The sequence below is a fragment of the Gymnoscopelus microlampas genome (genome assembly GCF_963454915.1).
Source record: "Gymnoscopelus microlampas genome assembly, chromosome: 9".
Taxonomy (NCBI): domain Eukaryota; kingdom Metazoa; phylum Chordata; class Actinopteri; order Myctophiformes; family Myctophidae; genus Gymnoscopelus; species Gymnoscopelus microlampas.
Genome location: NC_139946.1, coordinates 47,991,398 through 48,011,307, shown reverse-complemented (window position 1 = coordinate 48,011,307; position 19,910 = coordinate 47,991,398). Strand labels below are relative to the sequence as shown.

The following is a 19,910-nucleotide window of genomic DNA, read 5'->3' as shown; positions in this document are numbered from 1 at the left end:
TGGGATACGATTTATACAACAGGGTAAACAGCGGAGCCTTGGCGGACGTTCGACCGATCCCGGATGAGAACCACATAGAGCCTCATCTCGGAGCTGTATAGCGGAGTGAGAGGTTCTTTATGGAGCTACGTTAGCGTTAGCTACATGCCTAACGGTAAAGGTCTGTTAGCGTTAGCCGCAAGCTAACAGCTCATGTTAAAATCATTATGTACCCTAAAATCGTTATGTACCCCTTAAAATCATTATGTACCCCTTAAAAACATTATGTATCTTTTCAACTAGTCACAGAATATGTTTCTTCAGTATGATCGTTGCTAATCAAGTGGGCTTTCACTGTGCTTCCGGGGAAAAAACAAAATGTCATCGTGACCCCCGTTCGCTTGTTATAGGCCGTTGAAAATAGCATGTATTGCCAAAAATGCAGGGGAAAAGAGGAAAGCAAGATACGGACATTTCCCCAAATACGCTAACGTAACGAAATTGCACGCTGCGTTCATGATTTGAGGCATTTTGTTCAAAACGGACATCTCCTGCAAACTTTGGAAGCCAATGTTAGCCAATTAGGATGGAATATGAAACATCGGACAAATCTGTGTTGATCACATGACTATAGAGATACTGTGTACTGATTTGCGTGATGTTTGGACAGAATCTGTAGGAGTATATAACTCTGTAGTAGTAGAAAAATATATTTTGCACAAAATTTGCTCTAAAAGGCAGATCTGAAAGATGCAGGGCAAAGGTTTTTCCTTGGCCTCTAGGAAGTGTGCGTGCAAAGTTTCACGCATGTCGGTGCAGTTATAGGTAAAAACGCAAAACGGCCTGTTATAGCGCCACCATGAGGGTGATTTGAACATTTTCAACTGGCATTTCTTCCTCGGCCTAGTGGGAATATACCTGCTAAATTGCACTGAAATTGCATGCTGTGTTCATGATTTGAGGCATTTTCAAAACGAACCAATCCTGCACATTTTGGAAGCCAATCTTAGGCAATCAGGATGAAATATGGAAAATCGGACAGATCTGTGTTGATCACATGACTATAGAGATACTGTGTACCGATTTGTGTGATGTTTGGACAAAATCTGTATGAGTAGTATCAAAAAATGTGTTTTGCACAAATCGGCCTCCTGGTGGCGCTATAACAGGCCAATCTCACAAATGTGCATCCACAGAGTGTGTGTGTGCACAGTTTCACAGTGACCGGGCCAACGGTGCCTGAGATTAGCTGGTCACAGACATAAGGACACACACACGGACACACGGACACACGGACAGGGTGCAAAACATACTCTCTCGCCATCTCATGAGTCTCATGAGTGTGGAGCTCACTCCTGACAGGGAATGGAAAAAGGACCGCTGTCGGGTGGACACCTTGTATCTTCAAATTATTATTATTATTTATTTTTTTTTAAGTGAAAATAGACAATCTGCAAGCTCACACAGCGCGCCCCCGTCATACCGCGACTCGTCGTGAGCTCGTAGATCTTTGATTGATTGAATATTTTATTAGGCAAAAGAATGTAAAACAACACATTTACATTTAAAATACTTTGTCTAACAGGTCCGTTCATAAAAGTCCTTGCGGACTTGTTGAGATCAGCTATTTTCACTACTGTTGTGCAGCACTCTTGTATGATGAAGTATAGGTGCATTGATATAATAGGGTTTAAGTGGTTAAGACAGTGATTCTCAGTGTTTTTTCATTTGAGGGACCCCCAGTTTGATATGCATTAGGCCACGGACCCCCCATTTGATACTATGTTTTATTTCTGGGACCCCCAATCTACACTGGGAAAAAAAATCCTCAGTGTTAATTTAACTCTTCCTCAGAGTTGATTTAAACTCAAAACTCAAGTCAAAAACAAGTCTATTGTACCCCCAGTCGGCCCCCCTGGTTGCAACGTCAACGGTCACATCAGGGCCCACAGTGAGCGCTGGAAGGAGGACGACTGCACCTGGTGCTGGTGTGTGTCCGGGGAGTGGGGGTGTGCGATGACCGAATGCGCTCGCCCTGAATGTCTCTACCCCGTCATGGTGCCCGGGGAGTGCTGCCCAGTGTGTGAAGGTAACGCATACACACGCACACACATGCACATGCACATGCTTTAAGAAATAAGTTTGAGAATGACTGGTCTGGTATGTTACAGTAAATCAGAACCAGAAGTTCCCCAAAGAAACAAAAAGAAAGAACACAACCAAACCAAAACCAAGCTTGTCTCCTTAACTAAGACTAGCTGTTTGTGTGCGACTGTTCCTGCCAAACCTGGCCACAGCAGGACGTCTCGTCAATGCGTTTCAATGATTACTTTTTTCACCCGGGGTGGTCCGGTCATTCATTAACATGGAGCGGAAAAAAGTGTTGTCCGTGCGTTTGTGGCCCCTGTGGGTTTCAAGTGTTACACTTTATCTGAGATCATCTCTTCAGATAAGGTTCTTTGAACGCATGTATCAAGTACACACGTACACGGACACACCACACACACACACGCGCACGTAACTCATTCAATGCCATTAAAAAACGTTGTCTAGTTGCCACAGTGCCAGCGATTTTTGAGTCTTTTCACTCACCTTTGAAAAATCATAGAATATTTTTCTTCACAGCCATCGACCCGGTGATTGCGATAAAAGACGTAGCGGGGTCTCGTACACTCGGAGAAAAGAAATTGGCCGGCCGCGATCGTCCATTCCATATATACGTATGGGCAGTTGAATGAGGAGTGGTTTTCCCCCACAGCAACAGAAAGCAGAGAGAAAGGCGGGGTTTTTTTTTTCAAAAAGGAAGTAAACGTGCTGTTTTTTTGTGATCACGTGGTTTTGCTGCCTCGGTGCCTCTGAAGTAGACCGCCCTAGCGTGTCTCATATCTGGCATAGAGGGCGGGTTTCCGTCGGATCCCATTGGTTCATCAATCTGTCCGTCAGCCCTCGCCCCTCCTCCCCCCCAATGTGTAGCATTGAGAGCCCTGACGTCACAACATTTGGAGCGACGCCCACTGCACTCTGGTTGTTTTTTTTAGTTTTTTTTAGCAAAACTACAAAATAAAAGCCTGGAGATCGAGACTACCTCTGAAGGACTCAGATGGTGATCGCTGGTTTGCGAACAGCGCCATCTGGTGGATAAACACTGAAAACACCAACACACGTCAATGGCACTGAATGAGTTCAAATCATTATGTACCCTAAAATCATTATTTACCCTAAAATCATTATGTACCCCTTAGAATCTACAGGTACTGGTGCAGGAGAGGGCGGGAGCCCAATTATATTCCATTGACGCCATAGAAGACTGCGTTGAGATGGAGGATGGGACGACAAATCTTGTTCCGCACATGACCATTGGATTTGTGAAATAGTTATCCAGTGTTATGCATCATCTAGTAACAGTTATGTTTATTAGTTATATGTGCAGGGCTGTGCACACCAAATACATGTGAGCTTGTAGAACTACTATTTTTGTCAAATGTTCTCCCCAGAATAGGCATGCTGGGATTTAAGAAAATATTCATATTTTCATGATTTAGTTAAAGGGGAGACTATGTAATGTAACATGTAATAAATGAGTAATAGCCATCTGTTTAATTTTAATACAACAGACAGATAGATCAGTAAAGTGTATTCTGTGTTGTATTGTGTTTTGGTCCTAAGCAGTTTGTTGAAACATTGAATGTTAAAACACACATGAATAAAACAGTACATGAACACAAATTGCTGACTGTAAATTACTGTTAGATATCAGAATTAATGAAATGAATGTTCTGTTTGTGACACCAGGGAGTTGATATAAACTGTTGCACCTCTATGATAAAGAGTAAACTTTTTTTTAACAAATGTACAGTATGTGCAAATGAATAATAAACGCCCATAGGTTTTGGGCTCCTTTAAATGTAGGGCAACAGATAAGGAATAACTGCAGATACTTACATATAAGCCCATATCTACGCAACTATATCAGTTGCATTTTTAAATATAATTATCTGGAAATGACTTAAAATGAGAAGTTCTGAAAAGGCATCAGAATGGAAGTGCACAGTGATGACATCACCTGTGGAGGAAGTTACTAGTTGTACATACTATAATGATGGCACAATATTGGCCTATAAAATGTCTATTGTAAATATCTAGCATTCAATGTTTTGGAAATTCCATGTATTAATGATATAAGTATCCTAGTATTTGTTATTTATAGGGTCTTTAGGTGAGTTTACCAGGGTGGAATTCTAACTGCTCTAAATATTGAATGTTTGAGGTGTGGCAGATGTAGCTGTTCAGCTGTTTGACAGATTTCCACTCTCCTCAATCCAACAGTTGAACTATTATCTACTACTTTAAATGCTATTATAAAATACAAACCTACCACACTAAGACAATTATACCTCTTGTCAACTACACTATCCAGTTAAGATTGCTCCCCCCAAACAATGCCCTGAGTGCTCTGCGAAACAAAATAAAATAAATAAATAAATAGATAAAATAAAGCAGGACACCAAGAGAACTGAAACTCGACCATTCCACTAAACAAGGCACTTTCAGGTTAAGCACTGCAAGGTTTTGCAACACATAAATGTTTAGTATATTCTTCTACACAACAGGTATTTTTTACTAAACACAATGTTAATCAGAACCCTATACATCAGGGGTCTTCAACGTTTTCAGGCCAAGGACCCCCTAGCTGAGAGAGAGATGAAGCAGGGACCCCCTACTCTATATTGTATAAAATTGTGTTTCAGATTATTATTTTTTTGCTCTTTTTTCCCTCTACACCTATAGCCTCTTTGCCAAAAATAGCCGATCTACAAGCTCTCAACGCCTCACAGCGCGAGACGTTGAGAGCTTGTAGATCTGCTATTTTCGGCTAATGTTCCCCTCAGAAAAGGAATTCTAGGGTTCAAGTGGTTAATGTAAAAAAACTAAATCCTATCACACAAAGATTTGGCGGACCCCCTGTAGTAACTCTGAGGACCACCTAGGGGTCCCGGACCCCCTGTTGAAGACCCCTGCTATACATACATTGACTGGAGTCCCCCTGGGGTCTACTAGCCCTCTAGTCTACACCATATCTTCGCCAAAAATAGTGAGCTTGTAGATCCACTATTTTTGGTGAATGGTCACCCGAGAATAGGGACGCTAGGGTTCATGTGATTAAAGCAATGACTAATGGAGGCAGCCTACTCTGTCTCTCCGAGTCCATAAAATTAATGTAGAGGTTGCCAACGCCACACACATTGTGCTCTTTCTTTCTTTCTTTCTTTCTTCCTTTGTTTCTTCCTTTCTTTTTTTCTTCTTAGCATCTGAATTTATTTTTTAAATACTAATCTAGTTTTCAGGGAATTTTGTTTTTTTAACAAGATACTTATCACGTTATGACATGATAAGGAGATAAAGAGAACTCGCAGTGGCAAAGATCACCCTCCATGCCCAGCTTCCCTCCCCAAACACAGGCCAATTGTTCATATAGACGCATGGCAAACCATTTGCATCGAGGTGGATTCAAACCCTTGGACTCCACGGTTGCCGCCCGAGTGCCAAACACTTGTTTTCTTTCAATTAAGAATGGCACTGCATCCTTTCAACTGTTTGTGTTGCAGAAAGTGTTCTAGTTAGTATTCTAGTGTAAGTCACCAATATCACATTGAAAGTCAGATATGGTCCAGGAGGGAGAGAGCAGGAGATGGAGGAGACGATAGAACATATATAATCCATTGCAGACTACACTGACAGCATGCTGTACAGAACACAGCACAGCAGCAGCATGGAGGTAAAAAAGAAAAAGAAAGATATGATGATAAACTAGCACATCTATGGATGTTACACAAGGACAGTGTAGTGTCTGGGGAAGTGGGTAAACATTTTATTACGGGGCCAGGCTTCCAGCATGGACCCGTATTGTTATTCGCATTATTCCATTTCTTCTTCTTCTTCTGCCGTTTTTGCCAGTTCTGGCTGAACCGTGCATACGCTTTTTATGAAACTCGGCCATATGATAGATGGTCATGAAAAACGATCAAAAAATAAATCTCACAATCTTTCGTCAAAAGGTGGCGCTATAGCACTCAGTTGAAAATGCCAACTTTGAACAGGTACAACTCATGCCCTGTTTTACCTACAGCCATAAAACTTCAATACACACATGCGTCTCCTCATGATGAACAACTTTCACGCTCTGACTTTTGACCTCTGACCCTTAGATCTCCCACCATTTCGAATTATATGAAAAACAGTTAAAACCTATCTCCTCCTGGGATTTTTGAGTAATCTGCACGAAACTTTTTACACATGAACTTTGGACCTATACCAAAAAACGTTTGCAAAATATCTTCCATAAGTGAAAAAATGAAGCTTTAATGAGCCAATGAATATTGCAGTTTTATGACAATTATTCATCTGCCCCTAACACATACATGCAGACTTACCATTCTTTGAAACTTTGCAGAAATGTAAAGGGCCATTCCAAATATCACTGAAACCAATCTTACTCCAATTGGTCAAACGGGGGCGCTATAGCAATTTTTTGAAAATTGAAACTTTAAACAGGCAAAGGTCATGCCTCGTTTGGCCGACAGCCATTAGACCTGCTTACACATGTGCCTTGACTAATGAGGAACACATCTATCACGTTGACCAGTAAGCACCGCCCTTAGATTGTCCGCAATCTTGAGCAGTTTGAAAAACACTTAAACCCAGGATTTTTCAGCTATTTGCGTGAAACTGTATCATCTGTGTGATCTCCTTTCACAGGCTCTTGTCTGTTGGTGGCTTCTCGCTTAAATGTGTGCCCCACAACCTGAACCGCAAGGTTGCTGGTTCAAGCCTCACTTGATGCACACTCATTTAAGTTGAATTGCAAAAAACATGACTCAATCTATTCCGTTTCCATGGCTCTCTCTCTCTCTCTTCAATCTATTCCGTTTCCATGTCTTTCTCTTCAATCTATTCCGTTTCCATGTCTCTCTCTCTGTCTCTTCAATCTATTCCGTTTCTATCTTCAATCTATTCCGTTTCCATCTCTCTCTCTCCCTCTCTCTGTCTCTCTCTCTCTCTCTCTTTTTCAGGGGAGGCCATAGCTGAGTGGTTAGTGAGCCTGCCTAGGGAGCCAGCGGCTCTGGTTGCCCCAGGTACGATTCCAGGCCAGGTCAGCAAATGTGTTGATGAAATTTGTCATCGACACAAGCAAGACTCTTAACCCCTAATTGCTCACAGGCCCTCATTGGAAACAAGACCACAAGGACTTTCATGAACTGACCTGTTAAAGGAATTATCATTTCTCTTTCTCTCTCCTGGCCCCGTATTATCGCTGCTTGCAGCTATATTTTATTTATTATTTTTTGGGGTCTTTTGATGCCTTTATTTAGAGAGGGATAGGGAAAGTAGGCTGACAGGAAATGGGGAGAGAGGTGGTGGGTGACACGCAGCAAAGGTCGTCGGGAACGGGAGTCGAACCCTAGACACGCTGTCAGGCTGGCATTGCAGCCTAGGGTGCCTGGACCGTCACGCTACGGCCCAGGCCAAAATCTATTTATTTTATTCATAGATGGCAATTAAGAACATGAATTACTTTTTATCTGTCATTAAGCATTATGGGTGTACACTTTTTTAAATTACTTATTTTGGAACTAAACTCTTTGTTTGTCTTGAACACATTTTTGTCATTTAAGTGAATCAATTTGAAACATTTTAACAACACAAATATTGTATGGGGGGGGGTGTCCCCTGGCACAAAGTATTTTCAGAAATAGCAGATCTACAACTCAACGCACCGCATGCTACGTGTTGTGAGCTTGCTATTATTTCAAATTTTCTGACATTGTTCAATCTTGCCTATATGACTAATCCATTTTACAATAAAAACAAGTTAAACTAATAAAAACTAACCTAAATCTTAAAAATCACACCCTGTGTGAAGGTAGCGGCGCCTTTGATACATTTTGTCATCGATATGTGTTTATAATGTGTTTATAGCCATGTGTCACATGAAGCTTGACCAATCACTTTGTTGACGGGTCTGACCAATCAGAACGTTGACAGGTCTGACCAATCGGAACGTTGACGGGTCTGACCAATCAGAACGTTGACGGGTCTGACCAATCGGAACGTTGACGGGTCTGACCAATCGGAACGTTGACGGGTCTGACCAATCGGAACGTTGACGGGTCTGACCAATAAGAACGTTGACGGGTCTGACCAATCGGAACGTTGACGGTGAACACGGACAAAGTCAGGTATAGAGCAGGAGCCGCTCTATACCTAAAGGTATAGAGCGGCTAGCGCCGCTAAAAATAACTATTACTAAACTAGCAAACACACTTTATAAACTCATCAAAACTAAACTGAAAATGCAAACAAAAAGGCAAGACAAAATTAAAACAGAAACGCGCACGTTCGTGCGTGCGTGCCCGGATCATGCCCAAATACGGCCATGTCTGACGTCACAGCAATGACATCATAGCTGACTGCACCCCACCATTAAACCAAATAAAAGTAGAAGCTTCTGATCCATCGGTTGAAAGGAGCTGAACACAGAACACAGTATAACTCCATGAGACGTTACAACCATTACGACTTCCAAAGGCTACTGATGAACGTCAGCCCCCATTTTAAAATACAGGACATACATAGATAGACACACACAAAAAAACAATAAAACAATCGTAATACAACAAAACAAACCCTAACATAATATATAATATGTCTGAGTGATAGTGTCGGGAGCTTTGTAGAGTACCCGTTGTACCCGTCTGTCTGTGTCCCTTTTGTGCCCATATATGGAGATCCCTATATCTGTCAGTCCTTGTCAATGTTATGCTCATATATGGAGATCTCTGATATTGCCCATATATTGGCATACCCATACATTGGCATGCCCATATATGGGCATATCGGTTAGATCAGTGGTTCTGGACAACTGGATATCTATATAATGGACATATTGGTCGGATCGGCCGTTCTGGACTATCGCAAAAACTCGACAGCGAGCCCTTGCCGATGCACACGGCCACATTTGAAGTCGGTCGGTCCGATATGTGCACGACCATATATGGGCATATCGGTCGGATCTGTGGCTCTGGACAACCTGATCTCTCTATATGCCTAAATATGGGCATATCAGGTCTGTTGATGAAGTGAACGGAGGTGACGCAACTCTCCAATAGAAGGCTCTATAATATAGAGCCTTCTATTGGAGAGTTGCGTCACCTCCGTTCACGGATCTGTGGCTCGGTCGGATCTGTGGCTCTGGACAACCTGATCTCACCGACATGCCCATATATGGTCGTGCACATATATATTTGTTGATATCAAGTTGCTTTGGTTACCATAGCAACCTGATTGCCATCAGAGTAACTATAAGCTAGTCTGACATCATTGAACTCCACGCCACGTCACAGACAACCGGGAACTCCATATATGGAGCTAACTGACATATCTAAGTCTGACATCATAGACTCCATAATTGGGCATGGCTGACATCAGGACTCCCTATTGGTTATGACTGACTCATAGTGACATCACCGTGATGACTCTAGCACTGCAGCCAACGATATAAAAGGTAATCACAGTAATCTCAGAGATACAGTATTAAATTCAACCAACGCTCTCGGATTCTCCAACGACCTCTTACAAGACTTGGAAACATAATCACATAATACTAGATTGATCAGGATGAATTTGTCTGCGTTCCTGTTGATTGTCCTCCTCATCGGGACCGGAATGCTTCATCAAACCCGAAGCATGGAAACTGTTGTTGGCCTATACGGAGAAACCACCGTAGTGCCGTGCGACGACAGAACTCCTTTGTGGGACAAACTGATTCTCACCATGTGGAAATTCGTGCAAGACGACGGCACCCCGGTCGTGTTGATCAAACACTTCGACAAGGCCGCCAGTGCACCGGCCACAGACAGCTATGACGCCATGCGGGTCAGCATCGACGAAAGATCCGGCCTGACGATCGGCCAGAGCGCGCTGACGGACCGGAGGGTCTACACCTGTGTGGTGGTTTCTCAATACAACGTGCGGGTGAGTAGCATCTCTGTTGTGGTTTACACGACAGTCCAACCTGAGATCGTGGACAAAGCGGAACTCCTGGAGAAGGATAAACTCACAACGTTGGGAACGTGCGTTGTGAGGGATGCCCACCCTGCTGCTGAGATCACGTGGCAGAAAAATGGCCTGCCATTGAGAGCTTATGGGAAACGCATCGTTGTCGTCTCCACTGTGAAGATAGACTCCACAACAGGTCTGTCCACCACTTCCTCCACTCTCCAGTACACGGCAACCAAGGAGGACGTAGACGCCCGTTTCAACTGCCGGGCCGACCACGAGCTGGGTCCAGTGGAGTCTGATGAGACGCTGACCTTTCCTGTTCACTATCCAACAGAGAGGGTGAGTCTGACGGTGACACCTGAAGGGCCCATCGCAGAAGGGGACACCGTGACACTGAAGTGCCATGGGGACGGCAATCCTGCTCCCAGTAGCTACAACTTCCACCTCAAGGGCCAGACGGTTTTGGTGGAGAATTTGGACACCTACACCTTGCCGACCATCGAACGAGACGGCAGTGGCGAATACAAGTGTTCACTGGTTGACAACGAGAAGATTGAAGCTTCACGATACGTTGCTGTTAGCTATTTGGACCTGAGCCTGAGCCCCACAGGGAAGGTTCTGAAGATGGTGAGGGACCCCCTGGTGGTGAAGCTGGAGATGGACGCTTCAGGCGATGCCCAAGTGATATGGACCAAGGATGGTGAGAAGACAGAGGCACCCCTGTTCAGAAGGCTGACTTATGCACATGCAGGCTTGTATGTGTGTGAGGTCTCCATGGCTCCATGGACACGTCAGCGGTCCTTTGAACTGGTTGTGGAAGGTGCACCAGTGATCACCAGTCTGACCCAAAACGACGTCCAGCTGACCTGCGAGGCGGAGGGAGTACCAGAACCCCAGTTCGCGTGGAACGTCAACGGCACAAATGAGGAGATTTCCTACAATGAGAAGACTGGCAAGGCCACCAACAAGATCACAGTGGAGCCCGCAGTAAACCTGACCTCTGTTACTTGCAGCGTGAGCAACAGGCTGGGAGAGGATGCCAAGACTGTCTCTGTGTCCTGGTCCTCGGATGACAGTGGGGACCAGGGCCTGCTCATATTTGGCATTGTGATGGGGATTTGCGTGGGGATTTGTGTGGGGATCCTTGCTCTCTTTGTAGCTGTGATGTATCCCTGCTACAAGACTGATGAGGAGAACAACTTCCCTGTGGTTTAAAAAGAAATCTCCCTGCGTCAAGTTGGTTTTCCAGAACTGCCGATCCAACCGATATGCCCTTATATGGGCATGGCCATACAGTATATAGGCATATATTGATGACATCAGGGATTTCCAAATCTAGACATAAAAGGGACAAGGACAGACAGATACAGAGATCTCCATATATGGGCATATAAGGGACACAGGCAGAGAGACACGTACAGATATCTCCATATATGGGCACAAAAGGAACACAGACAGACAGGTCTGAACGGGGCATGCGTTCCTAACTTGCATCGTTGTGTCATTCGGATGCCCGTCGGGCACCGGTCTAATATAAGGATTTAAAAAAATGATATACAATGAAAAATAATTCAAACGAATTTAAACATTTTGGAAAAAACTAAACAAAACTATGAATTTAAATAAAAATACACTTTTAAGAAATAGTGAAAATAGCAGCTCTACAATTTAGCAGACACACACAGACAATCAGCCAGGGGCGAAAACATCATCTCTGCCTCCTTCCGTCTCCTTCCTCTTTAAACCCTCTGAACTAACCTCATATATTTGTTGTATGTTTGTCTTGAACTCATTTTTGTCATTTAAGTGAATCAATTTGAAACATTTTAACAACACAAATATTGTATGGGGGGGGGGGGGTCCCCTGGCACAAAGTATTTTCAGAAATAGCAGATCAACGCACCGCATGCTATAATTTCAAATTTTCTGACATTGTTCAATCTTGCCTATATGACTAATCCATTTTACAATAAAAACAAGTTGAAATAATAAAAACTAACCTAAATCTTAAAAATAACTATTACTAAACTAGCAAACACACTTTATAAACTCATCAAAACTAAACTGAAAATGCAAACAAAAAGGCAAGACAAAATTAAAACAGAAACGCGCACATTCGTGCGTGCGTGCCCGGATCATGCCCAAATACGGCCATGTCTGACGTCACAGCAATGACATCATAGCTGACTGCACCCCACCATTAAACTAAATAAAAGTAGAAGCTTCTGATTCATCGGTTGAAAGGAGCTGAACACAGAACACAGTATAACTCCATGAGACGTTACAACCATTAGGACTTCCAATGGCTACTGATGAACCTCAGCCCCCATTTTAAAATACAGGACATACATAGATAGACACAAAAAAAACAATTAAAAAAATCGTAATACAACAAAACAAACCCTAACATAATATGTCTGAGTGATAGTGTCGGGAGCAGAGTACCCGTTGTACCCGTCTGTCTGTGTCCCTTTTGTGCCCATATATGGAGATCCCTGTATCTGTCAGTTCTTGTCAATGTTATGCTCATATATGGAGATCTCTGATATTGCCCATATATTGGCATACCCATACATTGGCATGCCCATATATGGGCATATCGGTGGGATCAGTGGTACTGGACAACTGGATATCAATATAATGGACATATTATATACAAGGGCTTGCTGTCGATGCACACGGCCACATTTGAAGTCGGTCGGTCCGATATGTGCACGACCATATATGGGCATATCGGTCGGATCTGTGGCTCTAGACAACCTGATCTCTCTATATGCCTATATATGGGCATATCAGGTTTGTTGATGAAGTGAACGGAGGTGACCCAACTCTCCAATAGAAGGCTCTATAATATGTATATGTGCCGTAAACAAACCTGATATGCCCATATATAGGCATAGAGAGAGATCAGGTTGTCCAGAGCCACAGATCCGACCGACATGCCCATATATGGTCGTGCACATATATATTTGTTGATATCAAGTTGCTTTGGTTACCATAGCAACCTGATTGCCATCAGAGTAACTATAAGCCAGTCTGACATCATTGAACTCCACGCCACGTCACAGACAACCGGGAACTCCATATATGGAGCTAACTGACATATCTAAGTCTGACATCATAGACTCCATATTTGGGTATGGCTGACATCAGGACTCCCTATTGGTTATGACTGACTCATAGTGACATCACCATGATGATTCTGGCACTGCAGCCAACGATACAGTATAAAAGGTAATCACAGTAATCTCAGAGACACAGTATTAAATTCAACCAACGCTGTTGGATTCGCCAAAGACCTCTTACAAGACTTGGAAACATAATCACATAATACTAGATTGATCACTAGGATGAATTTGTCTGCGTTCCTGTTGATTGTCCTCCTCATCGGGACCGGGATGCTTCATCAAGCGCGGAGCATTCAAACTGTTGTCGGCCTATACGGAGAAACCACCGTAGTGCCGTGCGACGACAGAACTCCTTTGTGGGACAAACTGATTCTCACCATGTGGAAATTTGTGCAAGATGACGGCACCCCGGTCGTGTTGATCAAACACTTCGACAAGGCCGCCAGTGCACCGGCCACAGACAGCTATGACGCCATGCGGGTCAGCATCAACGACAGATCCGGCCTGACGATCGGCCAGAGCGCGCTGACGGACCGGAGGGTCTACACCTGCGTGGTGGTTTCTCAATACAACGTGCGGGTGCGTAGCATCTCTGTTGTGGTTTACACGACAGTCCAACCTGAGATTGTGGACAAAGCGGAACTCCTGGAGAAGGATAAACTGACAACGTTGGGAACGTGCGTTGTGAGGGATGCCCACCCTGCTGCTGAGATCACGTGGCAGAAGAATGGCCTGCCATTGAGAGCTTATGGGAAACGCATCGTTGTCGTCTCCACTGTGAAGATAGATTCCACAACAGGTCTGTCCACCACTTCCTCCACTCTCCAGTACACGGCAACCAAGGAGGACGTAGACGCCCGTTTCAACTGCCGGGCCGACCACGAGCTGGGTCCAGTGGAGTCTGATGAGACGCTGACCTTTCCTGTTCACTATCCAACAGAGAGGGTGAGTCTGACGGTGACACCTGAAGGGCCCATCGCAGAAGGGGACACCGTGACACTGAAGTGCCATGGGGACGGCAATCCTGCTCCCAGTAGCTACAACTTCCACCTCAAGGGCCAGACGGTTTTGGTCGAGAATTTGGACACCTACACCTTGCCGACCATCGAACGAGACGGCAGTGGCGAATACAAGTGTTCACTGGTTGACAACGAGAAGATTGAAGCTTCACGATACGTTGCTGTTAGCTATTTGGACCTGAGCCTGAGCCCCACAGGGAAGGTTCTGAAGATGGTGAGGGACCCCCTGGTGGTGAAGCTGGAGATGGACGCTTCAGGCGATGCCCAAGTGATATGGACGAAGGATGGTGAGAAGACAGAGGCACCCCTGTTCAGAAAGCTGACTTATGCACATGCAGGCTTGTATGTGTGTGAGGTCTCCATGGCTCCATGGACACGTCAGCGGTCCTTTGAACTGGTTGTGGAAGGTGCACCAGTGATCACCAGTCTGACCCAAAACGACGTCCAGCTGACCTGCGAGGCAGAGGGAGTACCAGAACCCCAGTTCGCGTGGAACGTCAACGGCACAAATGAGGAGATTTCCTACAATGAGAAGACTGGCAAGGCCACCAACAAGATCACAGTGGAGCCCGCAGTAAACCTGACCTCTGTTACTTGCAGCGTGAGCAACAGGCTGGGAGAGGATGCCAAGACTGTCTCTGTGTCCTGGTCCTCGGATGACAGTGGGTACCAGGGCCTGCTCATATTTGGCATTGTGATGGGGATTTGCGTGGGGATTTGTGTGGGGATCCTTGCTCTCTTTGTAGCTCTCTTTGTAAAATACACTTTTAAGAAATAGTGAAAATAGCAGCTCTACAATTTAGCAGACACACACAGACGATCAGCCAGGGGCGAAAACATCATCTCTGCCTCCTTCCGGCCTGGCTGAGATGAAAATAAAAAAAGCTCTTGCAGAGTATAAAAGAATTGCTGAAATAACAGATTTATTCTGGAAATGTTCCACTGCCCATGCCCAAACTCACAGCTTGTAGATCTGCTATTTTCAACTAGCCAAAAATATATATGTGGTGGATTGGTTAATGTATGTTTTGTAATAATATTCACAATCTTCAAAGTAACAAGTAAGTAAATTAATGAATGAATAAATGGTTTATTTTGGTCTTTGTTTACAACAAATCAAAACACACTTGTGTGGACTTACAAAAACAAAAATCACAAATGTACATATCCAAAGTCAGCTCACAGTCACACACACAAAATCCAAACTCAATTACCGAAAAAAAGGAATAGGCTGAAGCACAATGCTTATTCTTTGCTTATCCTTTACAATCCTTAAAACGTATATGTTTTCATATTTTAAAAAAAACTTAAAATATGCTGCAAGATAAAAGAGAAAAAAAAGAAAGACGTTTTACTCAAAACTGTACTCCTGAATTATTAAAATTATATAAAGCCTTTTCCCCAATCACTAAGGCTATTCCATAGTTTAACTCCCAACATTTAAACACATCTAGCTTATACATTAGTTCTTACTATTTTACATGTTTTAAAAATACATAAGCCTCTTAAATTATACTTTCCTTCTCTTAGTTTAAAAAGATTTTGAATACAAACTGGTAGGCTTTTACTCTTAGCACGAAAAAGTATTTCCAAGGTTTTTATGTACACCATATCTACACATTTTAATGTGCAGGACTTTATGAATAATGGATTAGTTGATTGAAGGTAACTAGCTTCTACAGCATGGCACTAGGCCTACAAGTGAAACAAGAAATGACTAAAGTCATAATATAGCCGCTAGCGGCAGGCTTTTTTTTCCCCAATCTGCCGTTGAGAAATTGAAATAAAAATAAAAAAATGGAAAAAAAAAAACTTTTTGAAAAAACATTAAAAAAAGAAGAAAAAAAAAAAGAAAAACTTTTTTGAAAAAATATATGTCCTTTTGAATATGATTTGACATTCATATTATTAGCAGCTGTATTGTGTGTGTGCCCCCCCCCCCAACTACTCAAGTTAAAGTATCAATACTGCAATGTAGAAGAACTCTGCCAAAAAATGGCATACCTCAATATGACATTTTGCGGCTATATTATGACTGTGTCATGTCTTGTTTTTTTATAGTGCTGTAACATGTTAAGGCCTAATCACTGTCATTCAAGCATAAATGTCTTAACATTAAAATAAAAATAAGTAACTGGTATAGGACTAGCCTACCTATTGTGGTACAAAACAAGTCCTTCTGCAGTGAATTACAACATTAGGATTGTGCAGAATTCAAGAAGCTTTATTTGTTACTGACTCATAAAGATACAAGCAGCGAAATGTTGTTGGAACTTGTACCACAGATGGTTCTACATATAATTGATATAATGAAGAGAAGAAAATATTAAGCAAGAAAATAAAATGGACAATAACAACTAAATAAAAATAGCCTACAGATATATACAGTTTTAGGAATACTCTGGGACTTGTCTTAGACAGGCATGTCATCAGTGGTGTAAAGTAACTACATGTACTCAAGTACTGTATTTAAGTACAATTTTGAGGTATTTTTCACTTTACTGTTGTATTTCCAGTTTTCAGTACTTGTACTTCTACTCCACTACATCTCAGAGGCAGATATTGTACTTTTACTCCACTACAATTATTTGAAAACTTGAGTTACTAGTTACTTTGCAGATATAAATTATTACATTATAAAACATACATTAACCACTTTAGCCCTATTTTATACCAAGGCTATTTGAAAATAGCTGATCTACAAGCTCACAACGTGTCGCATCGCGACGCGTTGTGAGCTTGTAGATCTGATATATATAGGCACTTACATCTGAACTCCAGATGTCGGTCGTGAAACTAATTGCTTCTGCACTGTCCACATATGCCGTCAGAAAACCTCGCACTTCTTTGTGAATCTGCGGGATGGCTGTGTCAGTAATATAACTGCGGCTGGGCAGAACGTAGCGAGGCTCTAGGTGCTCTATTAAGCGTTGCAATCCGACATTATTTACCACAGACAGTGGCTGGTCATCCAGCACTATAAACTGGGCAATGTGTTCTGTTATTTCTTTTGCCTTCTTGCTCTCTCTTGAGAGTTTTTCACGCTTTTCAAATGTCTCTGGCAACGTTGGTTGTTGGGGGCCAGCGTGTCGTCGCCTTTTCTTTTCTGTAGCTTTTTCATATTCCAAATATAGGGCTTTATGGTGTTTTATAAGATGGTTAATAAGGTTGGTCGTGTTGTACCGTGTACCGACGTTGCCACCGCGTGGGACGTCTTTTAGACATGACTTGCACTGGGCTGTTGGGTCCGTTTGGGCTTTTAACCCGAAAAACTCCCACACGGCTGACATCGCTGCTTTCTTTCTGCTCTTACTGAAGTTCTGCTAATTCTACATGGGCCAGAGCTAGCCTCCAGTCGTGCTAATAACACACACCGGTGCGCTGCTAGTGTTGCCAAATTTTGTGAGAGAAATAAGCAACCAGGTCTAGGAAAACCTGGGCACAAAACATTTATAAAAAATATTTGAGAACCCCTGGTTTAAACAATAATTAGAAAAAAAAGTAAGCAAGCCTAAATAAGCAAATACACGATGAAATGAGTCCCAAAAAACGCAACGCTTAACTACCGATTTTTACAAGCAACTTTACAGAAAAAGAAGCCCAAATTCGCTTATAATAAGCCGACATGGCAACACTGGTTGTAGCCCACGTGCTCCGAGTAGGAAGGATCAAAGTGCTGGAGCGGATTACTGGAATGGAGTGCTTTAATCGCAGCGTTTTATCGGTCATTTTTGCTGGAATCCGATCCGATCCGATCCACATTTTTTCATTGATAAATCGGATCGCGGCATCTCTAGTGTGTGTGTGTGTGTGTGTGTGTGTGTGTGTGTGTGTGTGTGTGTGTGTGTGGGGGGGGGGGGGGGGGGGGCCTCTGTCCCTCTCTCTGACTCTGCTGCTAATCTCGCGCTCCTGCAAAGGAGGAGAGGCGGGTGCTTTAAAGGAAACTTACTCCCCATTGGCTTAAAGGGGGGGAAGTGTGAAGGACAGCCAGGACAGCCAATGAGACTTAGGTGTCGACCCCTGAGTGCTTAGGTGTCGAAAGTCTACTCAGACTGTCTGTAGAGACGCGCTAGCGCTAGCGTCTAAAAAATACAATATATGCAAACATTCCTGATTCAATAGCTCCCTTGTTTTGTACAGAATGTCAACAGATTTGGCTAATTTACCTTTGATATATTTTTTTGTGATCTATAATCACACCTAAGAATTTTGTTTCATATGCTCTTTCCAATTCAGTTCCATTTAAATTCAGTTTAATTTCACAGTCAGTAGGAACACTCGCCAGAGCTGGCGAAAACTTCTGGGAACTCAGATTAGAACACCACCAACTACCATAAATGTAGTTTTGTTTTCATTAACCCTTGCATTGTGTTAGAAATCTGCATCCACTTTTGGTGTTAGTGGGTCAAATTTGACCTGTGATTTAACTCAGCCCAAAATACTAAAAACTTTAAAAAAATGTATTTTCATGTATTATTTTCTTAAAATTCACTCATTACAGCAAATGCTAATTGAGGACAAGTCTCTCTCATTCTCAAACATGTAAACATTGAATATTGACAATTTGGGGGGAATTGAGCCACACTTCTCTGCCGGGTCATTTTGGACCCTAACACCACAAGTGTCACTTTTTATAGAGACCATCAGAATCAATGCATTTTTCGCATTGACATTTCCAAAAATATTTATATCAATTAATTTAAGCCTAGAATCAAGCCATCCAGGGTCCTGGTGAATCATGACCATTAAACATTCCTTTCCTGACCAGTTGGTGGCAGCAACACTTCTGTGGCAACTCAATGGTTGTATTATGCTCGAAATAACTTCCTGCCTTAACACGTACCACGTGATCTGTGACAAGACTTCAGTGTTGCCATGTCTGCTTATTATAAGCATTGTTTTTCTGTGCTTGTTTTTCTGTAAAGTTGTTTTTTGGGCAGTTATTTGGGCTTGTTCTAAAGTGTGGTTGCTTATTTTGGGCTTGTTTCCTAATGTTGTATAAACAAGTCATTCTCAAACATTTTCATTTTGTGCCAGGGACCCCCATGCAAGATTTGTATTGTTAAAATGTTTTTTGGGGCGGTGTAGCCGCCCCCTATAAGTGGGTTTTGGACACCGACCAAAAGATTTATGTACCCCCTAACCCTTCCATTGTTAATGCAAATCGATACTTTTTTCATATCAGCCAATCACATTACAGCTAGTGTCATCACCACTAAGTGTAATGTGATTGGCTGACTTTGCAAATTCAGGACTGTGATTGGCTAGCGAAACACATGACACATGTGCAGCCCTATGAATAGCAGTAAGGACTTTAAAAAAAGTAATTATCCTTTTTTTAAAGTGAGTCATGTCGTGATGACCACACACCACCTACTTGGGTGTCACAACAGTGACATAGTGCTCCAATTTCACATCCTGATTGGCTAATCTAAAACCATTTTGATGTGAGAGTAGTATATTTAACTGAGATGTTGTGTATTTCATGAGATCAGTGAAAAAGAATCGCAAAATCACTATGGTTAAAATGAGGAAAGTAAAAACCGAAACAAAGACAATGGCAAGTCTTCCTAGAACTGGCCTTGTGAGACCCAAGTGTATATCACAAGAGCTTAAACACAGAATTATGACAAAGCACAGATCTGGTCAAGGTTCCAGAGAAATTTCAGCTGAATTTAAGATTTCTAAAAATACAGTGGCCTATATAATCCAACAATGGAAGAGA

The 19,910-nt window shown here is 42.7% G+C and overlaps 2 protein-coding genes across 2 annotated transcripts; both read left to right on the top strand.

Moving 5' to 3' along the window:
- Positions 1 to 9,654: 9,654 nt before the first annotated feature.
- On the top strand, positions 9,655 to 11,253 carry LOC311051584 (CD166 antigen homolog; the record flags this gene model as incomplete). Its single annotated transcript, XM_084066163.1, has 1 exon — positions 9,655 to 11,253. The coding sequence occupies one exon, from the start codon at positions 9,655 to 9,657 to the stop codon at positions 11,251 to 11,253; it is 1,599 nt and encodes a 532-aa protein (XP_083922289.1).
- A 2,135-nt stretch (positions 11,254 to 13,388) lies between these two features.
- LOC311051583 (CD166 antigen homolog) lies at positions 13,389 to 14,963 on the top strand (the record flags this gene model as incomplete). The annotated part of the gene is made up of 1 exon (XM_084066162.1): positions 13,389 to 14,963. The coding sequence occupies one exon, from the start codon at positions 13,389 to 13,391 to the stop codon at positions 14,961 to 14,963; it is 1,575 nt and encodes a 524-aa protein (XP_083922288.1).
- Positions 14,964 to 19,910: the final 4,947 nt, after the last annotated feature.